This window comes from Quercus lobata, chromosome 12, assembly GCF_001633185.2.
Source record: "Quercus lobata isolate SW786 chromosome 12, ValleyOak3.0 Primary Assembly, whole genome shotgun sequence".
Lineage (NCBI taxonomy): Eukaryota > Viridiplantae > Streptophyta > Magnoliopsida > Fagales > Fagaceae > Quercus > Quercus lobata.
Genome location: NC_044915.1, coordinates 27,177,211 through 27,200,026, shown reverse-complemented (window position 1 = coordinate 27,200,026; position 22,816 = coordinate 27,177,211). Strand labels below are relative to the sequence as shown.

Below are 22,816 nucleotides of genomic sequence, written 5' to 3'. Positions count from 1 at the left end.
CAAAGTATTATTATTTCATGAGTCTCTTTTCTTGAAATAGTATTCTTATTCATAAAAAGAAAGAAAAAAAAAAAAGTAGCATTCTTAACTCAAAAATAAAAAGACATTTCCTAAAAAATCTGCTACAGATTCAGTGCCAAAAAAGATAAAATCTAAACACAGAAAGGCCCAAGGGCCACATTGTCATTTCCTCCATCCTATGAAAAACATCGACAAAATTCACACATACACCAACCCGTGCGGCACCGCGAGAGAGAGAGAGAGAGAGAGAGACAGAGAGATAGAAGAGTCCTGCTTAAACCTTATCTCTCACTCTTTTTTTTCTCTGTGTACCTCCTCACAACCTCGTTCTCTGAAGAAAACCCAATCCAAAAAACACACCCTTTAGCCCAAAACACAAAACAAAGCCTTCTAAAGCTCACTCCTTTGATGCCCTTTTGCTTCTCCTAATCTCTCTTTTTGGGTTTTGTTTTGTTTATTGAATTTGAGAAGCACATTCCAGTTCCATGGACTCCAAGGCCTCTGCCCCAGAAACCACATCACCTCTCTCCAACTCAACATCAGGTTCTTATTTCTCTTCTCCTACTTCTTATTCTCATGGTTCTGGTTTTGATAATTCAATGAATAACTATGGTTTAGAGGCTGAGAGTGATAAGAATAGTAGTGTTGGTGGGGTTCATGGTAGTAATGCTGGGTCTGAACATGAGGGGTTTGGGAGTGTTGAAGATGGGTTTGAATCAGCTTCTGGGGACCCAGATGGAGGAACCGTAGAGAAAGCCATTGGAAGAGGTGATAATGATGTCCATTTTTTTGATTATTCGGAATTTTCGATGTTTGATAAGGTTGGTGTAGCGCCGGTTGCAAAGGCATCGGCTGAGGATGATGATGAAAATGGTGTTGTAGGAAGTGAAGAAGTTGGGGTCTTGGGGGGTGAGGGAGTTGGTGATAAGGGTTTGGAGGTTGGTGGGGTTGAGGGTTATGTTGAGAATTTGGGAGTTGGGGGTGGGGTTTTGGAGGAGAAGGAGGTTTTGGTGCAAAAGGGTTGGAGTGAGAATGGGAATTCGGATGAATTGGGAATTGGAAGTGGTGTTGGTGATGCTCATAAGGGCAGTGTTGAGGTTTTTGTGGGCGGTGGAGAGGATAAGGTGTTTGAGAATAAGAAATTGGATGAGGGTTTGAGCTATGTGGTTGAAGGGGGCTTGAAAACGGATGAGGAGGTGGAAGGGAGTGAATTGAAGGGACAGGAGGTTGTGGAAAAGCTGAAAAGTGAGGGTTTTGGTGAAAAGGAGTCTGTGGTTGTAACAGATACAGAGGAGGCTGCTGTGGCAGTTGAAGATAGTAAAATTCTGGAGGGTGGAGTTGTAGAACCGGTGGATGAGAAGTTGGTAGAAGTAGATAGTGTGAAGTTTACCAGTGGAGGAGATTTAGTTGTGGATGCTGTGAATGTCAATTTGTTGGAGTCAGGAGCAGATGTTGCTGGGGATGTGGAAGAAATTAAGTTGACTGAATTTGAAGGGATGGGGGTCCCCGTTGATGGAGGTGTGAGCTTGAATAATGGTTTTAATCAAATTAGAGATGATGCAGAAGAACTAGTTGATTCGAAGTCTGTGGTTATGGATGCTGAGTCTGATCAAATTGTTGAGCCCTTAAAAAAGAATGGTGGTGAAACTGCAGAAGTGAGGAAAGATGAAAGCTCAGACACCCAACCGTTTAATATTGACACGGCAGCAAAGAATAAGCAGGATGATGAGGGACAAAGTGTGGCTCTTGTTTATAATGGGAAGCAGTCATCAGCAGAAAATGAGCCGGAAGATAATTCTGAAGCGGAACAGAAAGGTAAAAATGTGGTCAGTGACAAACTAGATGGAGGGGAAGGAGTTGAAACTCAGGAAGTGTACTATAACCCTGCGTTAGCTCAAAATGAATCAGATGATGTGGCAAAGCCATTGGGTAATGGTGTTAATGAAGCACCTCAATCTATGGAATCAAGTTCCATTTTGACCCGAGAAATAAAGCTAGAAGCTGAAGATGAGGAAATGCAGCATTCAGATGTGGAAGACCAGATCGAAGGTGAAGTTACCGATGGGGAGACTGATGGTATGATCTTTGGAAGTTCTGAAGCTGCCAAACAGTTCTTGGAGGAGTTGGAACGAGGTTCAGGTGCTCTTTCTCACTTTGGTGCAGAGAGTTCTCACGATCAATCTCAGAGAATTGATGGTCAGATTGTCACAGACTCTGATGAAGAAGTGGACACCGATGAGGAGGGGGATGGGAAGGAGTTATTTGATTCTGCTGCATTAGCTGCTCTATTGAAAGCTGCAGCTGGTGGTGACTCAGATGGTGGTAGTATCACGATAACTTCTCAAGATGGATCCAGGCTTTTTTCAGTTGAGCGTCCTGCTGGTTTGGGATCCTCTATTAGGTCTGTGAAACCTACTCCTCGACAAAACCGTCCTAACCTTTTTACTCCTTCTGATCTCACAACGGGGGCAGACTCTGAGAACAACTTGAGTGATGAGGAGAAAAAGAAGCTGGAGAAGATACAGCAGATAAGGGTAAAATTCTTAAGGCTTGTTCAGAGACTAGGTGTTTCTCCAGAAGAGTCAGTAGCAGCACAGGTTCTGTACAGGATGGCACTTCTTGCAGGGAGGCAAACTGGTCAACTTTTTAGCCTTGATACAGCAAAAAGGACAGCACTCCGGCTTGAAGCTGAGGGGAAAGATGATTTGGACTTTTCCTTGAACATACTGGTTCTTGGGAAATCTGGTGTGGGCAAGAGTGCTACCATAAATTCTATTTTTGGTGAAGAGAAGACCCTGATTGATGCATTTGGACCTGCCACGACTACTGTGAAAGAAATTGTTGGGATGGTGGATGGAGTTAAGATAAGGGTTTTTGATACCCCTGGTCTGAAGTCTTCTGCATTGGAACAAGGTATCAATCGCAGAATCTTATCTTCAGTGAAGAAGTTAACAAAAAACTGCCCTCCAGATATTGTCCTCTATGTTGATCGGTTGGATGCTCAAACTCGGGATCTTAATGATCTGCCGTTATTAAGATCAATCAGTAGTTCTCTTGGCTCTTCAATCTGGAGAAGTGCCATAATCACTCTAACTCATGCTGCCTCTGCTCCTCCAGATGGACCATCAGGTTCCCCTCTGCGTTATGATGCATTTGTTGCCCAACGATCTCATGTTGTTCAGCAAACCATTGGACAAGCTGTTGGTGATCTGCGTCTAATGAATCCCAGTTTAATGATGACTCCTGTCTCTCTTGTTGAGAACCATCCCTCCTGTCGAAAGAATAGAGAAGGTCAAAAGGTACTCCCTAATGGTTTAACTTGGAGACCCCAGTTGTTGCTCCTATGCTACTCCATGAGGATCCTTTCTGAAGTGAGTAATCTGTCAAAACCTCAAGATTTGTTCGACCACCGAAGGCTCTTTGGTTTACGTACCCGTTCGCCCCCACTTCCATACCTTTTGTCATGGTTGTTACAGTCTCGTACACACCCAAAGCTGCCTGCTGATAATGGTGGTGACAATGGTGATTCTGATATTGATGTGGATGACTTATCCGATTCTGATCAAGAGGAAGAGGAGGATGAGTATGACCAACTACCACCCTTCAAGCCTCTCAGGAAATCTCAAATTGCTAAGCTCAGCAAAGAGCAGAAAAAGGCATATTTTGAGGAGTATGAGTATCGGGTGAAGCTCCTCCAGAAGAAGCAGTGGAGAGAGGAGTTGAAAAGGATGAGAGAGATCAAGAAGAAAGGTAAAGTTAATGCAGAAGATTATGGTTACATAGGGGAAGATGACCCAGAAAATGGAAGCCCTGCTGCTGTTCCAGTTGCATTACCTGATATGGTTTTGCCACCCACCTTTGATGGTGATAATCCTGCTTATAGATACCGGTTCTTGGAGCCAACTTCTCAATTTGTGACCAGACCTGTTTTAGACACCCATGGTTGGGACCATGATTATGGATATGATGGTGTCAATCTTGAACACAGTCTAGCCATTGCTAGTCGGTTTCCAGGTGCTGTTGCTGTCCAAATAACAAAGGATAAGAAGGAGTTCAATATCCATTTGGATTCTGCAATTTCTGCTAAGCATGGGGAGAATGGATCGAGCATGGCAGGCTTTGATATCCAAAATATTGGAAAGCAACTTGCATACATTGTTAGAGGGGAGACAAAATTCAAAAATTTCAAAAAGAACAAGACAACTGCTGGGGTATCTGTGACATTTTTAGGTGAAAATGTTTCCACTGGAATTAAAGTTGAGGATCAGATTGCACTTGGAAAGCGCCTGGTATTGGTAGGCAGCACTGGAACTGTTCGATCTCAGGGTGATTCAGCATATGGAGCAAATTTGGAAGTGCGTCTCAGGGAAGCAGATTTTCCAATTGGCCAGGATCAATCTTCATTGGGTCTATCTCTTGTAAAGTGGAGGGGCGACCTGGCACTAGGGGCCAATTTTCAGTCCCAGATTTCAATTGGAAGGAGTTACAAGGTAGCTGTTCGTGCAGGCCTGAACAACAAGCTCAGTGGACAGATATCTGTTAGAACAAGCAGCTCAGAGCAACTTCAGCTTGCACTGGTGGCTATTCTTCCTATCGTCAGGTCTATCTATAAGACCATCTGGCCTGGGGCAAGTGAGAATTACTCCATCTACTAGTTATTTGCACTTTTTTGTCACCCCGAAGTTGGTCTAGATTAAGCATAATCTGCTTATTGTCTTTATCACTTTCCTGAATAATGCTTATTTTATTCGCTCCAGAACCTCTACTTTTTATCAGATACATTTTTCTTTGCATAATTGATTGTATCGAATATGAGATGGAACCAAGAGGGAATCTAATATATCATTGTTTATTAGCTTTATTAAGTTACTATGTATGATGTTGATACCATGTTCTCTGTTTGCTTATATGTAAAAGTTACCTACTGGCTAGCATTGAAATCCTTTATAGCTAGGTAGAGAATAAGTAGACCAAAGGTTCTTTGTCACATTCCGTCCCCCTTGATAAAGCTGTAATGGGGTGTAGCTTGTTGAAACAACATATCTGAATATTCATGACTTGTACTCTTGTTTATTCATTTTGATATTTTCTGTGAATCAACCCATTAAAGTAACTCTTCTTTTTCCTTTTTTTATTTTTTCTTTAAAAATAAAAAATAAAATCTTCATGGGTTTTTCTTTTTGTGGACTTTGAAACACAACTTTGAACAGACCTGGATCCACGGACTAATAATTTGTTTTTGGAAGACCGATGGTCGCTACAGCTGCCTATCCTGCCATAGGGTAATTCCTCTAGTGGATCTCTCTCTCTCTCTCTCTATCTCCAACCCACATGCACAAGACACTTGTGTGTGCAGGCTCACACATATACACCATACAACTAGAGTATTTCATCAATTTGTTATATCATTTGTCCTTTAGCTTTCTTCTTTTTCTTGAGATTGCAAACACCAATTGAAGAGCACAATATATCACTTGCACTTTCATTGTTTCCCTCATTAAGATTAAATTAAATAAATCATCACCTTATTTTTTGATAACCTGTTCTTGTTTGTGGTATCGTCCAACTGGAAGTATTCAGTATATGAATCTATTTTTAGATTAATGAACAAATTTATTATCACAGACAGAAAATTTTGAAATGCAAAAGGTTCAAATAATCCAAATACACTGAGCTTCAACCAAGCCAGCTCAAAAACTCATTCCCAACTAAATATCTGGGAGTCAACTTCCTAAGCTACAAAAGATAGGACTAGTGAATGCTAATTAGAACAGAAGAAGAAATACTAACAGACAGCAAATAGGTCTAACAATAAAGAATTACAGAATCTTCCTTTGCACTCCAGCCTTTTCTTGATCTGCCATCTAATCTCCTTCATAATACTATACCCATTGGGGTAGTAATTCGTATTCACGTGTTGGGTTCGTGTCGTGTTGATTTATGAGAATTCGACTATATGGGTCAACTGACTCAACCCTAACCCAACATGTTTATTAAATGGGTCAGGATTTCTCAATCCTAACACAATTCATTTATTAAACGGGTCAGTCGTATCGATCTGTTTATTAGATTTAATAAAAAAAAAAAACTAATTTTAATATTAACAAAATTGATATGAATTATGAAAAACCAAACAAATAAACATTTTTAATATATTTAGAACTAACGAGTAATTACATCACAAATTAATAATCATTCAAAACTAAAGTATATCTCAATATCACAAATAATCAATCATAATATGTCAAATAAAATAAACCACAATAACTAATAATTTTATATACCTAGGGTTTGAAGGACATATTGGTAAAATGTCATTTAATTAAACGGGTCAGACAGGTTGAGCGGGTTCCATGTGATGGACACTAACCCAACCTGTTTATTAAATGGGTCAGTTGTGTCAACCCAAATATGACACGAACCCATTAAATCTCAATTCATGACCTACTAATTTCGTGTCGTGTTGTGTTGTGTCGGATTCGCGGGTTGTGTCCAATTTTGCCACCCCTACATACTTAGAACAAACTTTGCCTTGATGAATTGTCCATTCCTCTGTTGCCAATCATGGTAATAACAAACCAAGGATCCAATCTGAAGATTACTGATCTTAAACTTAAGCATTTTAACTCATTCCGTCCCAAGCCATGATTTCATCCCATTGAATCCTCCCAATTCATAACACTTCTCCAGATCCTTCTTGAGAAGGGACATAGGAAGAAAAGGTGTTTTCTAGTTGAGTTCTGCGTATTACATGGTGTGCATCACCAGAAAACCCCCCAACAACATTCTTCAGTGGACAACCGATTCTGGATTACCAACCACCCTAGAAGGCATTCAGTACATGAAAATGCTTCCCAAGAAATTCGTCCAAGTATTTGGATGCATCACACGGTACTTGTTACATGAACTCTGTCGTGGCTAATAGCAAGAGTGTTTGCGTTTCTGTCTATTCAAATTGGCTCTACTTGTGTTTGTATGAAAGATATAAAATTAACAATTGCCCCCCTCATCCTTTTTCTCGTCTGAGACTTTGAGTGCCATTTTTTGAGAAATAAGATGTGTATATAATCTCCATAGTGATTTCACCAAGATCATGCCACTGTAATAATGTAATTCTCCATGATTTTGCTTCAAAATCTTGCCCCATGTATTCTCACTTTCCCTGAATTTCATTTCCCCGAAAGCAAAAGAAGATAAAGTTTCTTTCATTCACCAAGAAGATAAGCAGAACAACAGCTGAACACCCAATGAATTACGACATCACAAGGGCAGCCCAACAAAATTTACACATAATAGGTGTAAGAGGCTTCCTTGTGGCTAGGAGATGCTATATGCTTTGATAAAGATGGAGCATAGAGTTATTGCAAGCAAAGGGAAGTAAAACAGTATGGCTGGAGAAATACCTGAAACTGAAACTAACTCCAGAAAAAAGATGGTCGTCACTTCCCCAACAATGGTCAAGAATGAACTTTGATGCAATTGTGAAGGGACGTAGATACATGTTGGGTGTAGTTTGCAGGAATGAAGCTGGTTCCTATTTAATTATTCTCTTTCTTTTTTTCCCCTCCCTGATTTAGGAATGAGCTACTTTATTCACCAAACCAAAAGTACAACTGCATACGACAAAATAACTAAAGTTACACAAACAAGCAACAAAATTGCAACAAACAGCAAACAATAGCTCACTTTATCAACAATCAAAAACAGTATTGAGTCTTACCAAAGCTACATAAATTGCTATTTTGAATAAATTTTCTTATGTTTTTACACAGTTTATATCTGCAGGATAACTTGAATAATTTTAGCTTTAGCTTCAGCTTCAGTTCAAATCTTTCCATCATAAATTCTAGCATTTGAATCAATCCGCAATGCTACCTCAAACGAGTCATAAGTCATGACATGCTGAAATCCTTTCCCCTTTATCTTTTTGACTCGTCGTTCAAACTTTTCATGTCAATCTCCTACTTACAAATTGATCAAACATACCTGAGGTTCACTATGTAGATTGTAGATCCTGTTATATGATCCGGAGTCTAAGTTCAATTCCCGCAGAAGGTACAAAACATGTCCCTGTATACCCTCAATTTGCCAATCTTTGGTAGTAAGCTTGTTTTTCTTCACTACCAACCAGCTCGCAAAAGCATTTTTGGGCACTACTTTAGGAAACCAAACAAGCTTTACACACCAATTAACTCCTGATATCCCTCATCATCCTCCAAGTCCTCACAATTAAACTGCTTTACTAGCAGCCCCCATTCCAGACGATCTTCACCACTAATGACAGTGAGAACATCAGCCAACTTTCTTTAAATCATAACTAGAGGTCATCTAACCTAGCAAGTCGCCAATTTTATTGGCCATTTAAAATTGCACTCGACAACTTTGCTGAAGTAACAGTTGCAGTATCATGTGCTACTCTAAAGCCCCATATTTCTAGAAATTTGGGTGCCAATCATCATGCTGCAAAAAGAAACGTCCGCTCATTTCCCACTTTATGCTTTAATAAGGGCAAAGCGTCACTTCTCAGCCGCAAAATCATCCTCTAGCTCCAAGAACAGTCTCAATTTGTTCACTTTATCTTTGTACAGCTGTGCTTCAAATAATTCTTTAATTCTACAGTTAGTTTAGAAGTACACTACAAGTCATTTAACCAACTAAAAGTAGAAGTCGTTTGGTTCAATTAGGCTAGTAATTTTTACACACAGAGATGGCTAATCATATACACAAACGGAAAAATTTTGTTATTCACTGGGGACATACAGCATAGAACATTTTCATGTCTTTATATTTTATATAGTTTTAAATATATGCCTTTCATGTGGAGGAAACCAGCTACGAGACTCCAAAACAGAATTTCAAGCATTACAAACATCAGGTACGTACCCCACTTTTTTGAATGAATCATGGCCTGCACTAAGGATTCCGTGCCATCAACCTACACGCCAGATTTGGCTCAAAATTGTCTATAAAATAACGTGCCAAGTCAACCAATACATCAATTGTGTTCAACAGTTCCATAAATCTATTAAAAAATAGTACAAAATAACATCAATACATTCCAGCCTAGTCCAAACTAAGTTACATGGACACATGCTTATTGTAAAGGAGAAGCATAATGACTCACAGGTAATACCCTAGTACAAAAGAAAGAGAATTACCAAGTTATTTTCAGGTGAATGCCAATAGAAACCTTTCACAGCTGCTAGAAAGAGATCACAAGCAGCCAAAGCATATACAATGAGAGCGTTCATCCCCATCCATTCTAGTAACATTGTGGGCTTTCTGAAATGTTTAATATCAACCTGCATTTACAGAGGGTTTAATTTTTTGTTTTTAAAAGATGATTTAACTAAACAGGCAATTTTTATGTAATTTCAGTCTCATTATTCCAATTAAACATTATGTATCACATTTCAGAGATGTTAAGACAAGCTAATGTATGTTACGCATCATATAGGTCCTTGTCATAAAACTAAAGAGTAGATTTACTGGTGTTATATATCGTAGTCACCATTTGTGTGTGTGGATTCTGGAGGAAAAGGCTAAAAGCAAGTTTGAAGAACTAGAGAGTATAGCAAGACCTTAATATTTTAAAGGATTGGAAATATATGGAAGAGGATGGTCTCCCATCATTGGGCATTCCACCCTTTAATAAATTTTCAGGATAGTATATTTTGCAAATCATCCATGATATCAACTTAAAAATTGTCCAAAACCTATATGTCTAGTAGTAAACAAATTAATTGTTTTCTTCCACTCTTGGTTGGCTGTGCATCTTTTTGTTCATTCTGCTACATTCGCTGCACAATGAGAAAGCAGAAAAGGTTTTAGTTAGAACTTAGTACAACTTTGTTGACCATGATGCCAACAGAGAGGACTAATACAGCTAGCCATATAGTTGTAAAAATAGATCAACACTACAAAAAACTAGTTCTACAGCCCAGTTTTTCAGCGGTTTTAAAAATCGTCACTATAGGAGACTTAATATAGCGCTTTTAGAAATTGCCACAATAGGTTGACCTATCATGACAGTTTCCAATTGCCATAATAGATAGAGCTCTTACAACAATTTCCAACTGCCACAATAGGTTTGAAATTAAAAATTTTTATATTTTATTTTTTGCATTTTAAATGACCTATTACAGTGGTTTTAGAACTGTTGCTATAGGTGGAAGGACCTAATTTGAATCTCTAGCCCAAAGGGTGGATGGACTCGGGTCTAGCAAGCCCAAAACAATGAATTTGTAGAGAATGAGTTGGAAAACTGGGTTAAAATGAGTTAGACAATAGATAAAATGGGCTCAAAATGACAAGAACAAAAAGATAGATTGATTTCAACTAAAGAAAATCGTCCTCGGCACTGTCCGAGGAGACCAACTCTTGTATATTTCTCTTAAATTTGATTATAAGTTTGTTTTCTAATTGCTACAGTATTTCTCTCTAGATTTCTCGATCCCCTTCTCTCATTACTCCTTTCTTTTTTTATACTCTTTTCCCTTTTCATCTCTACCCTCCACGTGTAGGCCAGATGGTTGGTCTTCATCCTTGTCCCATCAGCCCCTTCCTAATGCCTTTAGATAGTAGTTGTAAGGCTGAAAGTCACTATTTAGGTATTACCTCCACGTTAATGCGGCTAAGGAGTTAGTTGCAAAACATTTAATGCGGTGGTAGTAGCTTTCTCCTTAAATATTTTAGGACTCCCCTGTGTCCTTTATTTTTGCAATGCTTATCCGTGCCAACATAAATTCCTGAAACATTATCCCAGACGGCAGACCACCTCTACGAACCTTGGCTTGGGTTAGCTGAGGAGGCATTCATCCTCGGCCTAACCTCCAGGGTTATTATGATCAAAACTAACTTTTTCATTTACTACCATGGGCTTTCTTGATAATGTTTACCCTTCCTCGAACGACCCCTTATCCTCGACTTGGGCCTTCAGGTCCAATATATACATAGGTAATGAGCTCCTAGGCCCAATACCCCTACAATAGGTTTGGCTCATGTTGAGGACCTATTACGACAGATTTAAAACTGTAGCTATAGGTTTGAAATTAATATTTTTATTTTAAATAATCTATTATGGCCATTTTAGAACTGCCACTATAGGTTTGCTCATATTGAAGACCTATTACGATGGTTTTAAAACTGCCGCTATAGGTTTTAACATTAAAAACTCCTTTTCTTCTTTAAAATGACCTATTACAGCAATTAGTATATCTTCAAATATATAAACAAAGGCCCTAATAGGGCTATAATGTTGGTGCAAGAAAATGTAACAAGAAATGAAATATTCAAATTGAAACAAATCACTAATCTTGATGAAATCAAGAGTTATTTAGATAGGTTCAAAAATCGGAACAAGGGTTCTTATTACTCGAATAGTTCTATCTCCTACAAAATCAAAGTGGCTATTCATCCTAAAAGGAAGACAATTTCCTTTAAAGATCTATTATGCTAACAATCAACAAAAGTCAAGGACAAACTCTAAACAATGTTGGCCTCTACTTGCTAAGTCTAGTATTCCGCCACAGCTAATTGTATGTTACTTTATCTCAAGTAACAAGCCTCGAAGAACTGAATATTTTAATAAAGAACAATGATAAACAAGAATAAGGATACACTAAAAATATAGTGTACAAAGAAGTATTTAACAATTTTCTAAAGGTAAAAAACAACTTCTAACCTTTTTTTTTCTCTTTAATATTATCGTAAACACACAATTTTGATGAAAAAAATTCGATACATGTAACTACAAGTCTCATTAGAGCACAATTGGTATGTTAAAAGGTAATAATTTTCTATTGAGATGTTATCATTTTATATTTGATGGTTGTTATACCAATACAATTTATTTATTTTGTTATTATAATAATTTTTTATTTGGTTATTGTTTTCCACATAAAATATATATTTTATAAGTTTATAATAAAACCATGCAACGTATGAGCCTATAACTAGTATAAGAGTAAGTTTAGAAACCATATTTTTCATATTTCTACTTTTCTACTTCCCTAACCAAATATAGATGATAGAAAATAAAATATTTTCTATTTTCTCACTTTTCTATTTTTTAAACCAAACAAACCCTTAAAATTGTGGGTGGGTTAAGGAAAAGGATAATGGGAAGTTGGAAACCCTTTTTGGAAGATGCTTTGTTTGTAGCCTTGTGTGGTGTTGAGGAGGGCTTGTAGTGTTACACTTGATGGAGGTGCCATGCTTAGGCCTTTGAAGAATGTAGTGGACCATTAGCTCTAGTGCAGTCTATGGAATATATTTTGGGCTTATTAATGGCACAAACCACAACCACTGCCAACCAAGAACAACCACCCACAACCACTGCCAAAAATCCAAATTAGCCAACAAATATCTCTTCAGCTCTCATCTCTCTCTCTGTGAAGCATTCTCTGTTTCATTATTTGGACAATTTATTTGAGAGGAGCCAACATGATGTGCCTTATATTCTAATCCTTATTCTATTCGAATCTCAATGTTTCTTGATTTGGGTATCCAATATTTCACCCTCAGATCATAGTTTTTTCCATTAAAAATCCTTTTTTTCCTCAGCTTTCACTGTTGCAAGACAAAAAATCCATTTGGTTCTTGCTCTCTCTTTTAAGTTTATATGGGTGTTTAAACAAATTCAAAGTGATGGATTTCATGTTGAAGATGCAAAGAAGCTTGGATTAGCAATGAGATGGAGGACTAGGCTTGTCGGCATTGGGTGAGCGGTGAGATGGAGGACTGGGCGAGATGGGTTGGCGGCGTGGGCGAGATGGGTCTGCAGCGTGGGGCAGAGGATGGGCTGGTGACAATTGAGAGAGGGTTGAGAGAGAGAGGTGACTGATAAAAAGAAATAGAAAAAAAAAAAAAAGAACAAACAAATAATAATTTAAAGGGAGGGAGAGAGAATAAAAATAATAAATTTTTTTAAGCTTTCAATTACAATGCACAGCAACGTAGGTAAAAAATTTACCTATACCACCACTATTGCAACACTTTTTTTTTTTGTTGTTTTTTGGTATTTAGTGGTGCTAAAAATAACTTTTTAGCTTTTTAGCATCACTATTGTGGATGCTCTAAGCAATAGTACATGGTGTTATGTTTCTCTTTTTCCTAGATAATGGCCCACAACTTTATTCAATGGGCTTTTATTGTATTTCAATTGGGCATGTCGCCTCTTCATCATTCTTGAATTTGTTTCAGTAGTTGAAGAAAGAGATAGGTATGGCACTATGACGATAGCCAATCTCTTTTGCTTTATTTTGGTGGTAAAAAATAATACTTATCCTAATCCAGAAAAAAGAAAAAAAACCATATTTATCCATTGGAGGGTAAAAAAAAAAAACAGCCAAGAAACCTCCCCATTCCACCATTGTCTTTAGATTCTCTAAGTGCTTCTTTTAAAACTTATTAATACAACCAACCATTTCATTCCCCACCTTAATAACATTTTCATTAGATTACACCCTCCTGGTCGATGTTGGTGTTTAAGTGAGGCGAGTAGCATATTGTGGGTGTTTTAGCTATGGAGATAATGGGTGAGTTTGGTTCAGTTTTTTGAAGTTGGGCTTTTTGAAAAAGTTGAGTTTTTAAAAAGTGCATAATGAAAAAGTGTTTTTTCAAAAAACTGAGTATTTTGCAAAAACTGTTAAAAAATGCTTTTTGAAAAAACTGAGTTGACTAGCACTTATAAAAGAGGCGGTTTGAGTGGTAAATTACCAAAAAGGATAATGTATATGTAAAGTATTGTGAAAATACTTTCTATTTTTTTTTTATTTTTTATAAAACTTTCTATTTTTTTTTTAAAAGAACTTTCAAAGTTTCTAAAAAAATTATTTTTTTCTCACCAATATTAACTAATAATAACCTATTACTTAAGATTTATTGTGAAAATATTGTAATTACATTTTTCAATTTTAATTTCTCATTCTTTATTTTATTTTTCCCTTATTTCTTTACTTTTTTTTCATCCATATTTCCTTCTTTTCTCTCTCTCTTTTTTTCTCCTCCACACACGTACCCTTCTAATTTTTTTTTCCCTTTCTTTCCCCTTTTTCCCTATTCGGGCACTCTAGAACATTCAACTTTTTTTTTTTTTTTTTTTTTTCCTTCTTTCCCTTTTTCCCTTACCTTCTTCCTCCAGAACGTTCCCCTTTCTTTTTTTTTTTTTTCTTTTTTCCCTACCACCTCCATAACGTTCCCACTTTTTTTTTTCTTCCTTATTTCCCCTTTTTCCCTACCACTTCCTCCAGAAAATTCCAGTTGCCGCAGAGCTCTCTCTCTCTTTTTTTTTTTTTTTTTGACAGTTCAAAGGCTACAAGGAAGAGAGAAGATCCCTTAAGTCTCTGCCACCATTGGGTTTGTATTTGATTTTGATCTTGGGTTTGGGTTATGGGTTTTCAGTTGATGGTTTAATTTTGAGTTGATTTTCTGTGGATTTTGGGTTTGATTTTGAGTTGATTTTGAGTTGGGTTTGGGATGGGTTTTCCAATGGAGTTTGAGTTTATTTTAAGTTGTTTTGTGTTGATTTTGAGTTATTTTTAGTTTGGTTTTGTTGATTTTGTGTTTGGATTATCAAATGTTGAAATGAGTTTTGTTGATTGTGGTGGTAGACCGGTGATAGTTGGGTGGTGCTGTGTTTGTAGCAGCACGGTGAGGGCAGAGCAGAGAGAAGAGATGAGAGGAATGAGGAACGGCATGAGAACTGAGAATTGATGAATAGTAATTTGGTAATTGCCCAACTCACTCCAACAGATATATCAAAACGCGCACGGACTTTTGGCAAAATGGACCTGAAGAGCTCATTTCATTTCATTCCTCGAGCATTCTCTTCACAAATATAAAACGCAACTTTTTGGAAAAACAAATATAAAACGCAACTTTTTGCTTTTTCCAAAAAGTTGCGTTTTATACTAAGAGTGCGTTTGGGAAGTGTGTTTTGTGCTTCCCAGACGCACGTTTGCGTTTCAGATTTTTTTTTCCCAGTTGTAACTTTTTGACTTTTCTTCTGTGAAGAGTGCTCTCGTGCACTGTTCATGGATTCCACAAACTACACTTTTCAGCAACTTTTTCATTAAAAATGGGTCCCACGGTACTATTCACACATTTAAAAATTATTTTGCTACAGTGTTTTTCAGTTTTCAGTTTCAGTTTTTAGTTTTCAGCTGTATCCAAATGGACCCTAACCAAACAGACTTTTTGGGCTAGTTTTTTTCAAAACGTGCTTTTTGGCCGGGTTGAAAAAGTTGAAACAAACGGGCACAATGTGTGTGCTAATCAAGGATGTCAATACCGTACCGGAGACCGTACCGGTTTGGCCACCGGTACGATATATTTCGGATACCGGTCAATACCGGTGTACCGTTTCGGATTTACCGCTATTTTTTATATTTATAAATATAAATATATATATATATATATGTGTGTGTGTGTGTGTGTGTGTGTGTGTGTATGTATGTATGTGTTTGTGTATATATATATATTATAATAAATATAAAAGTTTACCATAAAACATTTCCTCAATTTAGAACTAGTTATTCATGGTTTTAGACTTTAGTATCAATTAAAAGGGAAAAAAAATAAAAAAATAAAATAGAAAGCTTAAAAGTTACCATTGCATACTAAGAAAACAAATAATACTAATAAGTTAATACAAATAAGTTACCATTTTGTCCTAACAAAAATTCAAAAATTACAAAACTTAAAAAAAAAAAAAAAAAATCTTTTTTCTGTACCGGCCGGTATTGCCCGAAATTGGCCGGTACGACCGGTACAAGGCCGGTACGGCCGGTATTTTTTCCGGTACGAAACAAGGGGGTCGAGTGTACCGGATTGCTGGCCGGTACGGTATATTCCGGCCGGTACGGCCGGTACGGTACGGTATTGACATCCATGGTGCTAATCAATGTTACGATGTGGCTTAAAATTCTAGGAGGCAAATATGTGGCAATGCCACATTTGCAGTATAATAAGAATTAATCTCTTAGAAAATGTGATACTTTAGAAGAAAAAAAATGCTATGTTCATGATATTTTCTCAATACTTTTACAATAAATTTTATATTGTGAAAATATTTTGTATGAAACATTTCTCTTTTTAAAGTATTTTTAACCAAATATAAGAAAACAATTTTTTTTTTTTTTAAAGGGAACCAAACGTAAAAACAATTGACAAAAAAAGAGAGAGACCAAAATCACATAGGCCATAGCTAAATTCCACAGTTCAGACCAAAATCACACAGCTGATAGCTCAAAGGAATCTGCAAGTCCCCAAAATTACAACAGTTCAAAAAAAAGGTTTAGCAGACGTAAAAAAGAGTAACTACAATTCTACCAGACAAAACCCCTTATGCAACCCTTTTTAAGAATTTTATGATCATGATGCCATTGATTAAACCCAAAACCAATCAACGGAAGTCACTGTGACATGGCAACAGCTTCACCATTGGTTGTAACAGCGGGCCCACTATCAGCCTCTTTAAAAACCTTAGCTATCTTCTCCTTGGGAACCAACGGCAGATATGTTGCCACGGCACAACCACTCTGTGCCGAATGGCAAACCACCTGGTTGTACTTGTCGGACCAGTAAGAAGCCGTGGGGATAACTATGTGAGCCACTTGAGGGAACAGCGGGAGCCGATTCAACGAGTGCCAAGCCAATACAGCGTAATGCTCAGCCACTGGCTCGTACTTGGTGTAAACGGTCCTTGAGACGCTCTTCGCTGTGTCAACCACGCCGGCTCGCTGCACCTCCGAAGCCACGGCTAGAGCCACCTCTGGCGCCTTGTGAACCACTATCAAGGCCTTGCTCGATGCTTGCTTCACCAGTGACGGTACGTGCTTCTCCAACTCGCCCATGGACTCGTCTAACTTCAAACACATGTCAACATCAATATGTGAAAATGTCCATGACTTTCACTACTCGCTTTAATAATATTTACAGTACTAAATTTTTATTAGATGGATCTCGCAATAAATTATTCTAAACAAACACATTAAGATGCCTGTTAACATATATATATTTTTTAAGGCAACAAATTTTTATTAAAACAGTTAATCCAAGTATATTGGAAATGTGCTATGGTAATCCAAGGCAACAAATTTTATTAAAACAGTTAAGAGCTCGGATTATAATGATCAATTAAAACAAGAAAGCAAAAAAAAGAACAAGATAACAAAACTAGACTCTATTCAAGGAGAGTAGGAAAGAACAGAGACTTTAATCTCAAGAATTAATCCTCAAAGCATTTATGGGCTTTTTGGTAGTGTAATTAGAACAACAGTTTTCAGTATTTAAACAATATTATACATATTTTTATACACTTTTTCATCCACACATAATTCCAAAATATACAAACAACATTATTAGAATAACGTTATCAAACGGGTCCTTAGTATTCTGTTTCTGCCATATAAAATGGTGAAGCACAAATCTCCAAAATCCAGATAGCTAAATTTAATAATAATGTAACTTATTTAAATGATTTAATAAATCATGTAAATTAATACACATACATAGTTTTTTTTTTTTTGATGGGAACACATACATAGTTTTATAAACTAGAATTATCTAACTAATTTTGAAAGAGAATTACGTCTTACAAACAGGCTACACATCCGTTTGTTCTCGCAATTTCGGAGGAAACTAACAATTTTGGATGATTACACAACAAACAAAAAAAAAAGTTAACAAACAAGACAAAAAGTGCAAACAAAAAAGTTGGAAGAAAAAAACAATACAAAAGTTGCATTTTCATATTACAGTTCCTAGGATTCTTCAATAAGAAAGCTCGTTTCTAAAAAATATAATACTGTACGTACAACAATATTTATAATTTTTTCCGCAATTCCCTGACCTTACAATTAAATTGAAGCAACATATATCATTGTAAAAGCAACGACAAATTTTATAAACTCATTATTAACATATCATTTTTAAATAATTTTGAAAAAATATATATTAAAAATATAATTAGGCTTATTCTTTTCATACATCTTTTCAAATTAAAAGAAAATAGTAATTAAAAAAAAAAAAATAGCACAATAGATTTAACAAAATGCTCAAAGTTTCAATAAAGTTTATTTTAGCTTCAGCTTTAAGCAAAAAGTAATCAATAAACTAATGGAAGTGGCGTATTTGCGAAGCTTCTCCAATTTGCTTCCATTGTTTTTTACGCCTCGCTTTTTCTATTCAATACTTTACAAAATAGACATATAATATTGAACAGGCATTAAAACAGGGTGTTAAAATCGTAAATAGTGTGGTGATTAGGATTTAGGGCGTACCTTGCGATCGACGAACTTGAGGAGCTCGAAGGGAACGTCGTGGAACTTGTCGTAGACCGGTCCGATAACGGTTCTGACGGTGTCTTCGACGGTCTGAACCCCCGGTTTAAGCGGACCGGCGTTCTCTTTCGCGTACTCGTAGAGACTCGAGAAGCATACCACGATGTAGATCGCCGCCACTTGTACGAAATCCAGATACTTCAGCCCTTTCTTATTTTCCTCAACCTTCAATATCCAAATCAAAAATCACATTACAGTATAATATATTACTAAAAATTTTCAACGTATATTCTGTTTGGCTGTAAAGAAAATAAAGCAACGAGCCAAGAATGAATCAGTGATGAGTGATCGTACCGAAGTCTCTGATGGCTGTTTGTGTTCTGAAGAGTCTGCCATTTTTTGGAAAAAAAGCTAATGCGATTTCTTCTAGAAAGTACGAAACCCTAGAATGAGAGAGTCTTGAGAGAGAGAGAGAGAGAGAGAATCTTTTGAAATAGCACAATACAAAAACGGTGAAGACCAAGCGTTGCAACGATTCCCTTTTAATAGGGATCCAAGTCGATTTCCTTGGGGGAATCGAACGGCTACGGTGTGAGGAGTTTGCCACGTGGCTGCTTCGACTTGGGAAATCAAAACCGGCCAATGTGAAGCGCGGAAGGGTGAGAGGACACGTGGACGGTGGGTGATGAGTGACGAGGATGTGTGGGGGATGTGGACAAGTGGACATGTCAGGTGGCACTGTTATCGGTACGTGTTGAGGAAGATATATATTGTCTCTGCATGGCACAGAAGGCAATGTGGCACTACAATCGAGGTTTTGTTTTGTGTGCACCCATCAATTTTTCGCATCATCGCGGCAATTTTTTTGCTTTTGAAAAATCGGCTGCCTGCACTTTCTGATTTTTCTGTATTCCAATGGTGCAATTGGAAACGTTGAAGGCAAAACAATGGTCAAATATTAAAAAAAAAAAAAAAAAAAAATTTCATGTGGTGACGTGACAACTATAAAAGCTAAAGAGTATAAGAGATAAAGAAATAGGCTTTGGTTCAAGTTTAAACACTCTCTATTTAACAAAAACTTTAGTAATTTATAGTTTCATTATCGGCTTAATTATTGTGAAAAAATTTGTATTTATAGCATTGTTCGACAAACAATGGTTCATTAGAGTATTAGTATCAGGAAATGCTACTCTATTATATTTTATTATCCCAAAAAACTATTTTATCAATTATACCATCCCGTTTTACAATACTTTCAGCATCTCAAACTTTTATTTTTCTGTCATACTTATTAAAATAATATATTTACACAATAAAATAATATTTCCGTTAATCAATATCACAATAAAATATTAGATTTTTTTTTTTTAGAATTGTGCTGCAGTGAAATTCTAAAGATAGAATTGCACTGTAGCATTATTACAAAAAAATTTGCAATACTTAGCAATAACATTTCCTGATACAATATATTTTGGGGCTTGAAATGCTAAATATCCCTTACATTTGACATTAGTATTCTCCAATGCTAATGCTCTTACAAAATAAATTCAGTTTTTATTTTTTATATAGTTTGGACAATATGATTTATAAATGTGAGGAACTTGTAAGTTAAAAAATTGGATTGTAATCTGGTTCTTAAATATAACTATATCAGGATTATGTGTATTAGTGTAAAAGTTGTGTCAAGTGTATATGCTTATTAAATAGAGTGAAATTCATATGTTAAACATCCAAGTTCATTTTAGAGAGTTAAAAAACAAAATTTGGTAGCTCTTCTGATAGTAAAATATCCTTACGTGTGTTAGCTGAGAGTATGTTTATTTTGTTGTTTTGATAGTGCTAATGGATGTATAGGGTTTGAGATTGTTTTTAATTTTTGTATTTGTTTTAAGAGAATAAATTCGATAAGGACGGGATGTAAATCCCTTGGTTCATACCAACTAATAAGGACATGCTACATCAATATTTTACTTAAGACTCACTGTAAAATCAATACAACCTAACACACCTAATAACATCTTAAAAAGAAAAAATCTCTATTTCACGTTTTCAAACCAATGTAAAAAAGAGTCCCTAAATTCTCATCTCTCTCCTCAGTCTCCCACCACAAACCTCGTTGGATTGAGAGACACCATCGAAAAAGTTGATATCATTGAGAGCTTGCACAGTGGAAGATTGAAGAGGACCCAACACACAAAAAAAAAAAAAAAAGGCGAAAAACAAGAGCTTGGGCACCATCAAACACAAAGTTAAGTGTTGGTAACCAAAGAAAAGAAATTCTTTACCAAAATTCAAAAACATATTTGACGGATTTTTGCTTGAGAGCTCGCACAGTAAGAATGAACAAAACGCAGCAACAAAATGGTCAAAAGCAAGTGCTTTAGCACCGCCACACATAAAGGCAAGTGTAGAGGATCCAAAAAAATATTTCCTTTTCAAACTCTAGCAACGTCTTCAGTACTGGTTGTCAAACTGGCAGGTGGATGTTTGGTCATTAGTGATTCTTCGATTCCAAGGGAATGAGGATGGGATTTATTTATTTATTTATTAGAGGGTTCATACTAAGATGAATGATTGTGTGTGGTCAGTCCTATTCTTCAAATTTTGTGAAAAGTTGTGTAAAGATTATGTGGCATGTTATGATTGGTGCGTTACACCCTGTCCTTATCAAATTCGGACTCTTGTTTTAAATAGTTTCAATTGATGAAGTCTGCTTATAATGATAACTCTTTATTATCAAATTAAGATACTAATCGGTTTTTAGTATAGGTGGGGATTAAACCTCAGATCTCTTATTCAACCATTAGAGACTTTACTAAGATACCAATTGGTTTTTAATTGTGAATTTTTTATTTTTAGCATTATTTGAAGGCGTGGACACACAATGTATTAGATTATGTTAAATTTGTTTTCTTAATTGACCGCAAAAAAATTCTCAAAAAAAAAAATAATAATTGACCGCTAAAGTTTGATTAATCGTTCTTGTTGCTAAAGTGTATGCTTTATGTTGCTCACAATTTCTTATTTTGTTTCACTAAAAATTTTTTTTTTGTCTTTTTTATTCTATAACAAATTGGTATAAGATATTTCGTTATTACAAAAAAATAAATGAGAGTTAAATAAGATATTTGTTGTTACAAAAACATAAATGAGAGTTAAATTAGATATTTTGTTATTACAACAACATAAATAAGGAGATTTAAAATAATTTTGATTCCTTCTCCACTTGTTAATGACTCAATGATTACTTAAAAATTTTTAATAAAAAAAACATAGATGGGCTTCTCATATTCACTACTTCCAAAACATGATAATCCAATATTGGATCCATGTTGTGCAAGATATAACTAGGGATGGCAATGGGGCGGGGTGAGGCCGAAGGATAGGGTTTTTGTCTCCATCTTGCGTGGTTTTGTCTTGCCCCATCCTTGTTTCGCCCTGCATGATGGGGAAAACTTTCTCATCCCATCCCCGCCCCTTGGGGCCCCGTGAAGTCCCGCCCCACCCCCTAAAACTTTACTTTTTGTTGATTTGCCCTATAACTAGTACAATTTTTTTAATGAAACAAATTTCATTAATAAAAATATACTTGAAATTACAACTAAATTTATCCCATCAAATCAAATCAATTTTTAGAAAAAATTGAATAATATATCTAAGTGTTTAACAAGACAATCATTAAAAAAAAAATATATATATATATATATCTCATAGTATAACACATAACAAAATAAAGGTAGAGAACCACATTGGATAGAATAAAATAAACTAATATTGATATGTTTGTTTAAATAGTAGGGTTTTAGGATATGAAAAATTTACAATTGTAACCCTTAGCAACGCGGGGAAGGGTGGGGCGGGGCGAGGACGGGGAGGGGTGGGGCGGGGTGAGTCTAAAAATTTTAAACCCATCCCTGCCCCGCCTCACTCCGTAAAACTCTACTTTTTGTTAATTTACCCTACAACTAGTACAATTTTTTTAATGAAACATATTTCATTAATAAAAATATTCTTGAAATTACAACTAAATTTATCCCATAAAATCAAATCAATTTTTAGAAAAAATTGAATAATATATTTAAGTGTTTAACAGGACAATCATTAAAAAAAAAAAAAACTCATAGTATAACACATTACAAAATAAAGGTAGAAAATCACATTGGGTTAGAATAAAATAAGCTCATATTGATATGTTTGTTTAAATAGTAGAGTTTTAGGGTATGAAAAATTTACAATTATAACCCTTAGTAATGTGGGGCAAGGCAAGGACGGGGTGGGGTGGGACGGGGCTAAAATCTTGCCTCATCCCTGCCTCACCACCTTTCCGAGATGGGAAAACCTGTGCGGGGCGAAGTGAGAAGGGGTGGGTTAAGTAGGGTGGGAAAAAATTGTCATCTCTAGATATAACTGACATGCCAATGCCAAATACACATACGTATGGGATAAGATTTTTTTCTTGAATAATTCTATTTAGATGTAGAATAATATATGATAATATTTAAAAATCAAAT

The 22,816-nt window shown here is 36.1% G+C and overlaps 2 protein-coding genes across 2 annotated transcripts; one reads left to right on the top strand and one right to left on the bottom strand.

Moving 5' to 3' along the window:
• Positions 1-237: 237 nt before the first annotated feature.
• On the top strand, positions 238-4,928 carry LOC115972375 (translocase of chloroplast 159, chloroplastic). The gene has a single exon (XM_031092646.1). It carries the CDS (start codon positions 507-509, stop codon positions 4,674-4,676), a length of 4,170 nt encoding a protein of 1,389 aa, XP_030948506.1. The 5' UTR covers positions 238-506; the 3' UTR covers positions 4,677-4,928.
• An 11,259-nt stretch (positions 4,929-16,187) lies between these two features.
• On the bottom strand, positions 16,188-18,799 carry LOC115971727 (stress-related protein). Its single transcript, XM_031091744.1, has 3 exons — positions 18,660-18,799; positions 18,306-18,530; positions 16,188-16,889 (listed from the first exon to the last, which is right to left on the bottom strand). Exons 1-3 carry the CDS (start codon positions 18,699-18,701, stop codon positions 16,437-16,439), a joined length of 720 nt encoding a protein of 239 aa, XP_030947604.1. The 5' UTR covers positions 18,702-18,799; the 3' UTR covers positions 16,188-16,436.
• Positions 18,800-22,816: the final 4,017 nt, after the last annotated feature.

What these genes read in the sequence shown, in the direction of transcription:
- LOC115971727 (XM_031091744.1), bottom strand. Translation starts at nt 18,701, where the DNA reads ATGGCAGACTCTTCAGAACACAAACAGCCATCAGAGACTTCG. An exon ending in AACAGCCATCAGAGACTTCG is followed by an intron (nt 18,531 to 18,659) that starts GTACGATCACTC and finishes TGGATATTGAAG; the next exon opens with GTTGAGGAAAATAAGAAAGG. An exon ending in TCAAGTTCGTCGATCGCAAG is followed by an intron (nt 16,890 to 18,305) that starts GTACGCCCTAAA and finishes ATGTGTTTGAAG; the next exon opens with TTAGACGAGTCCATGGGCGA.
- LOC115972375 (XM_031092646.1), top strand. Translation starts at nt 507, where the DNA reads ATGGACTCCAAGGCCTCTGCCCCAGAAACCACATCACCTCTCTCCAAC.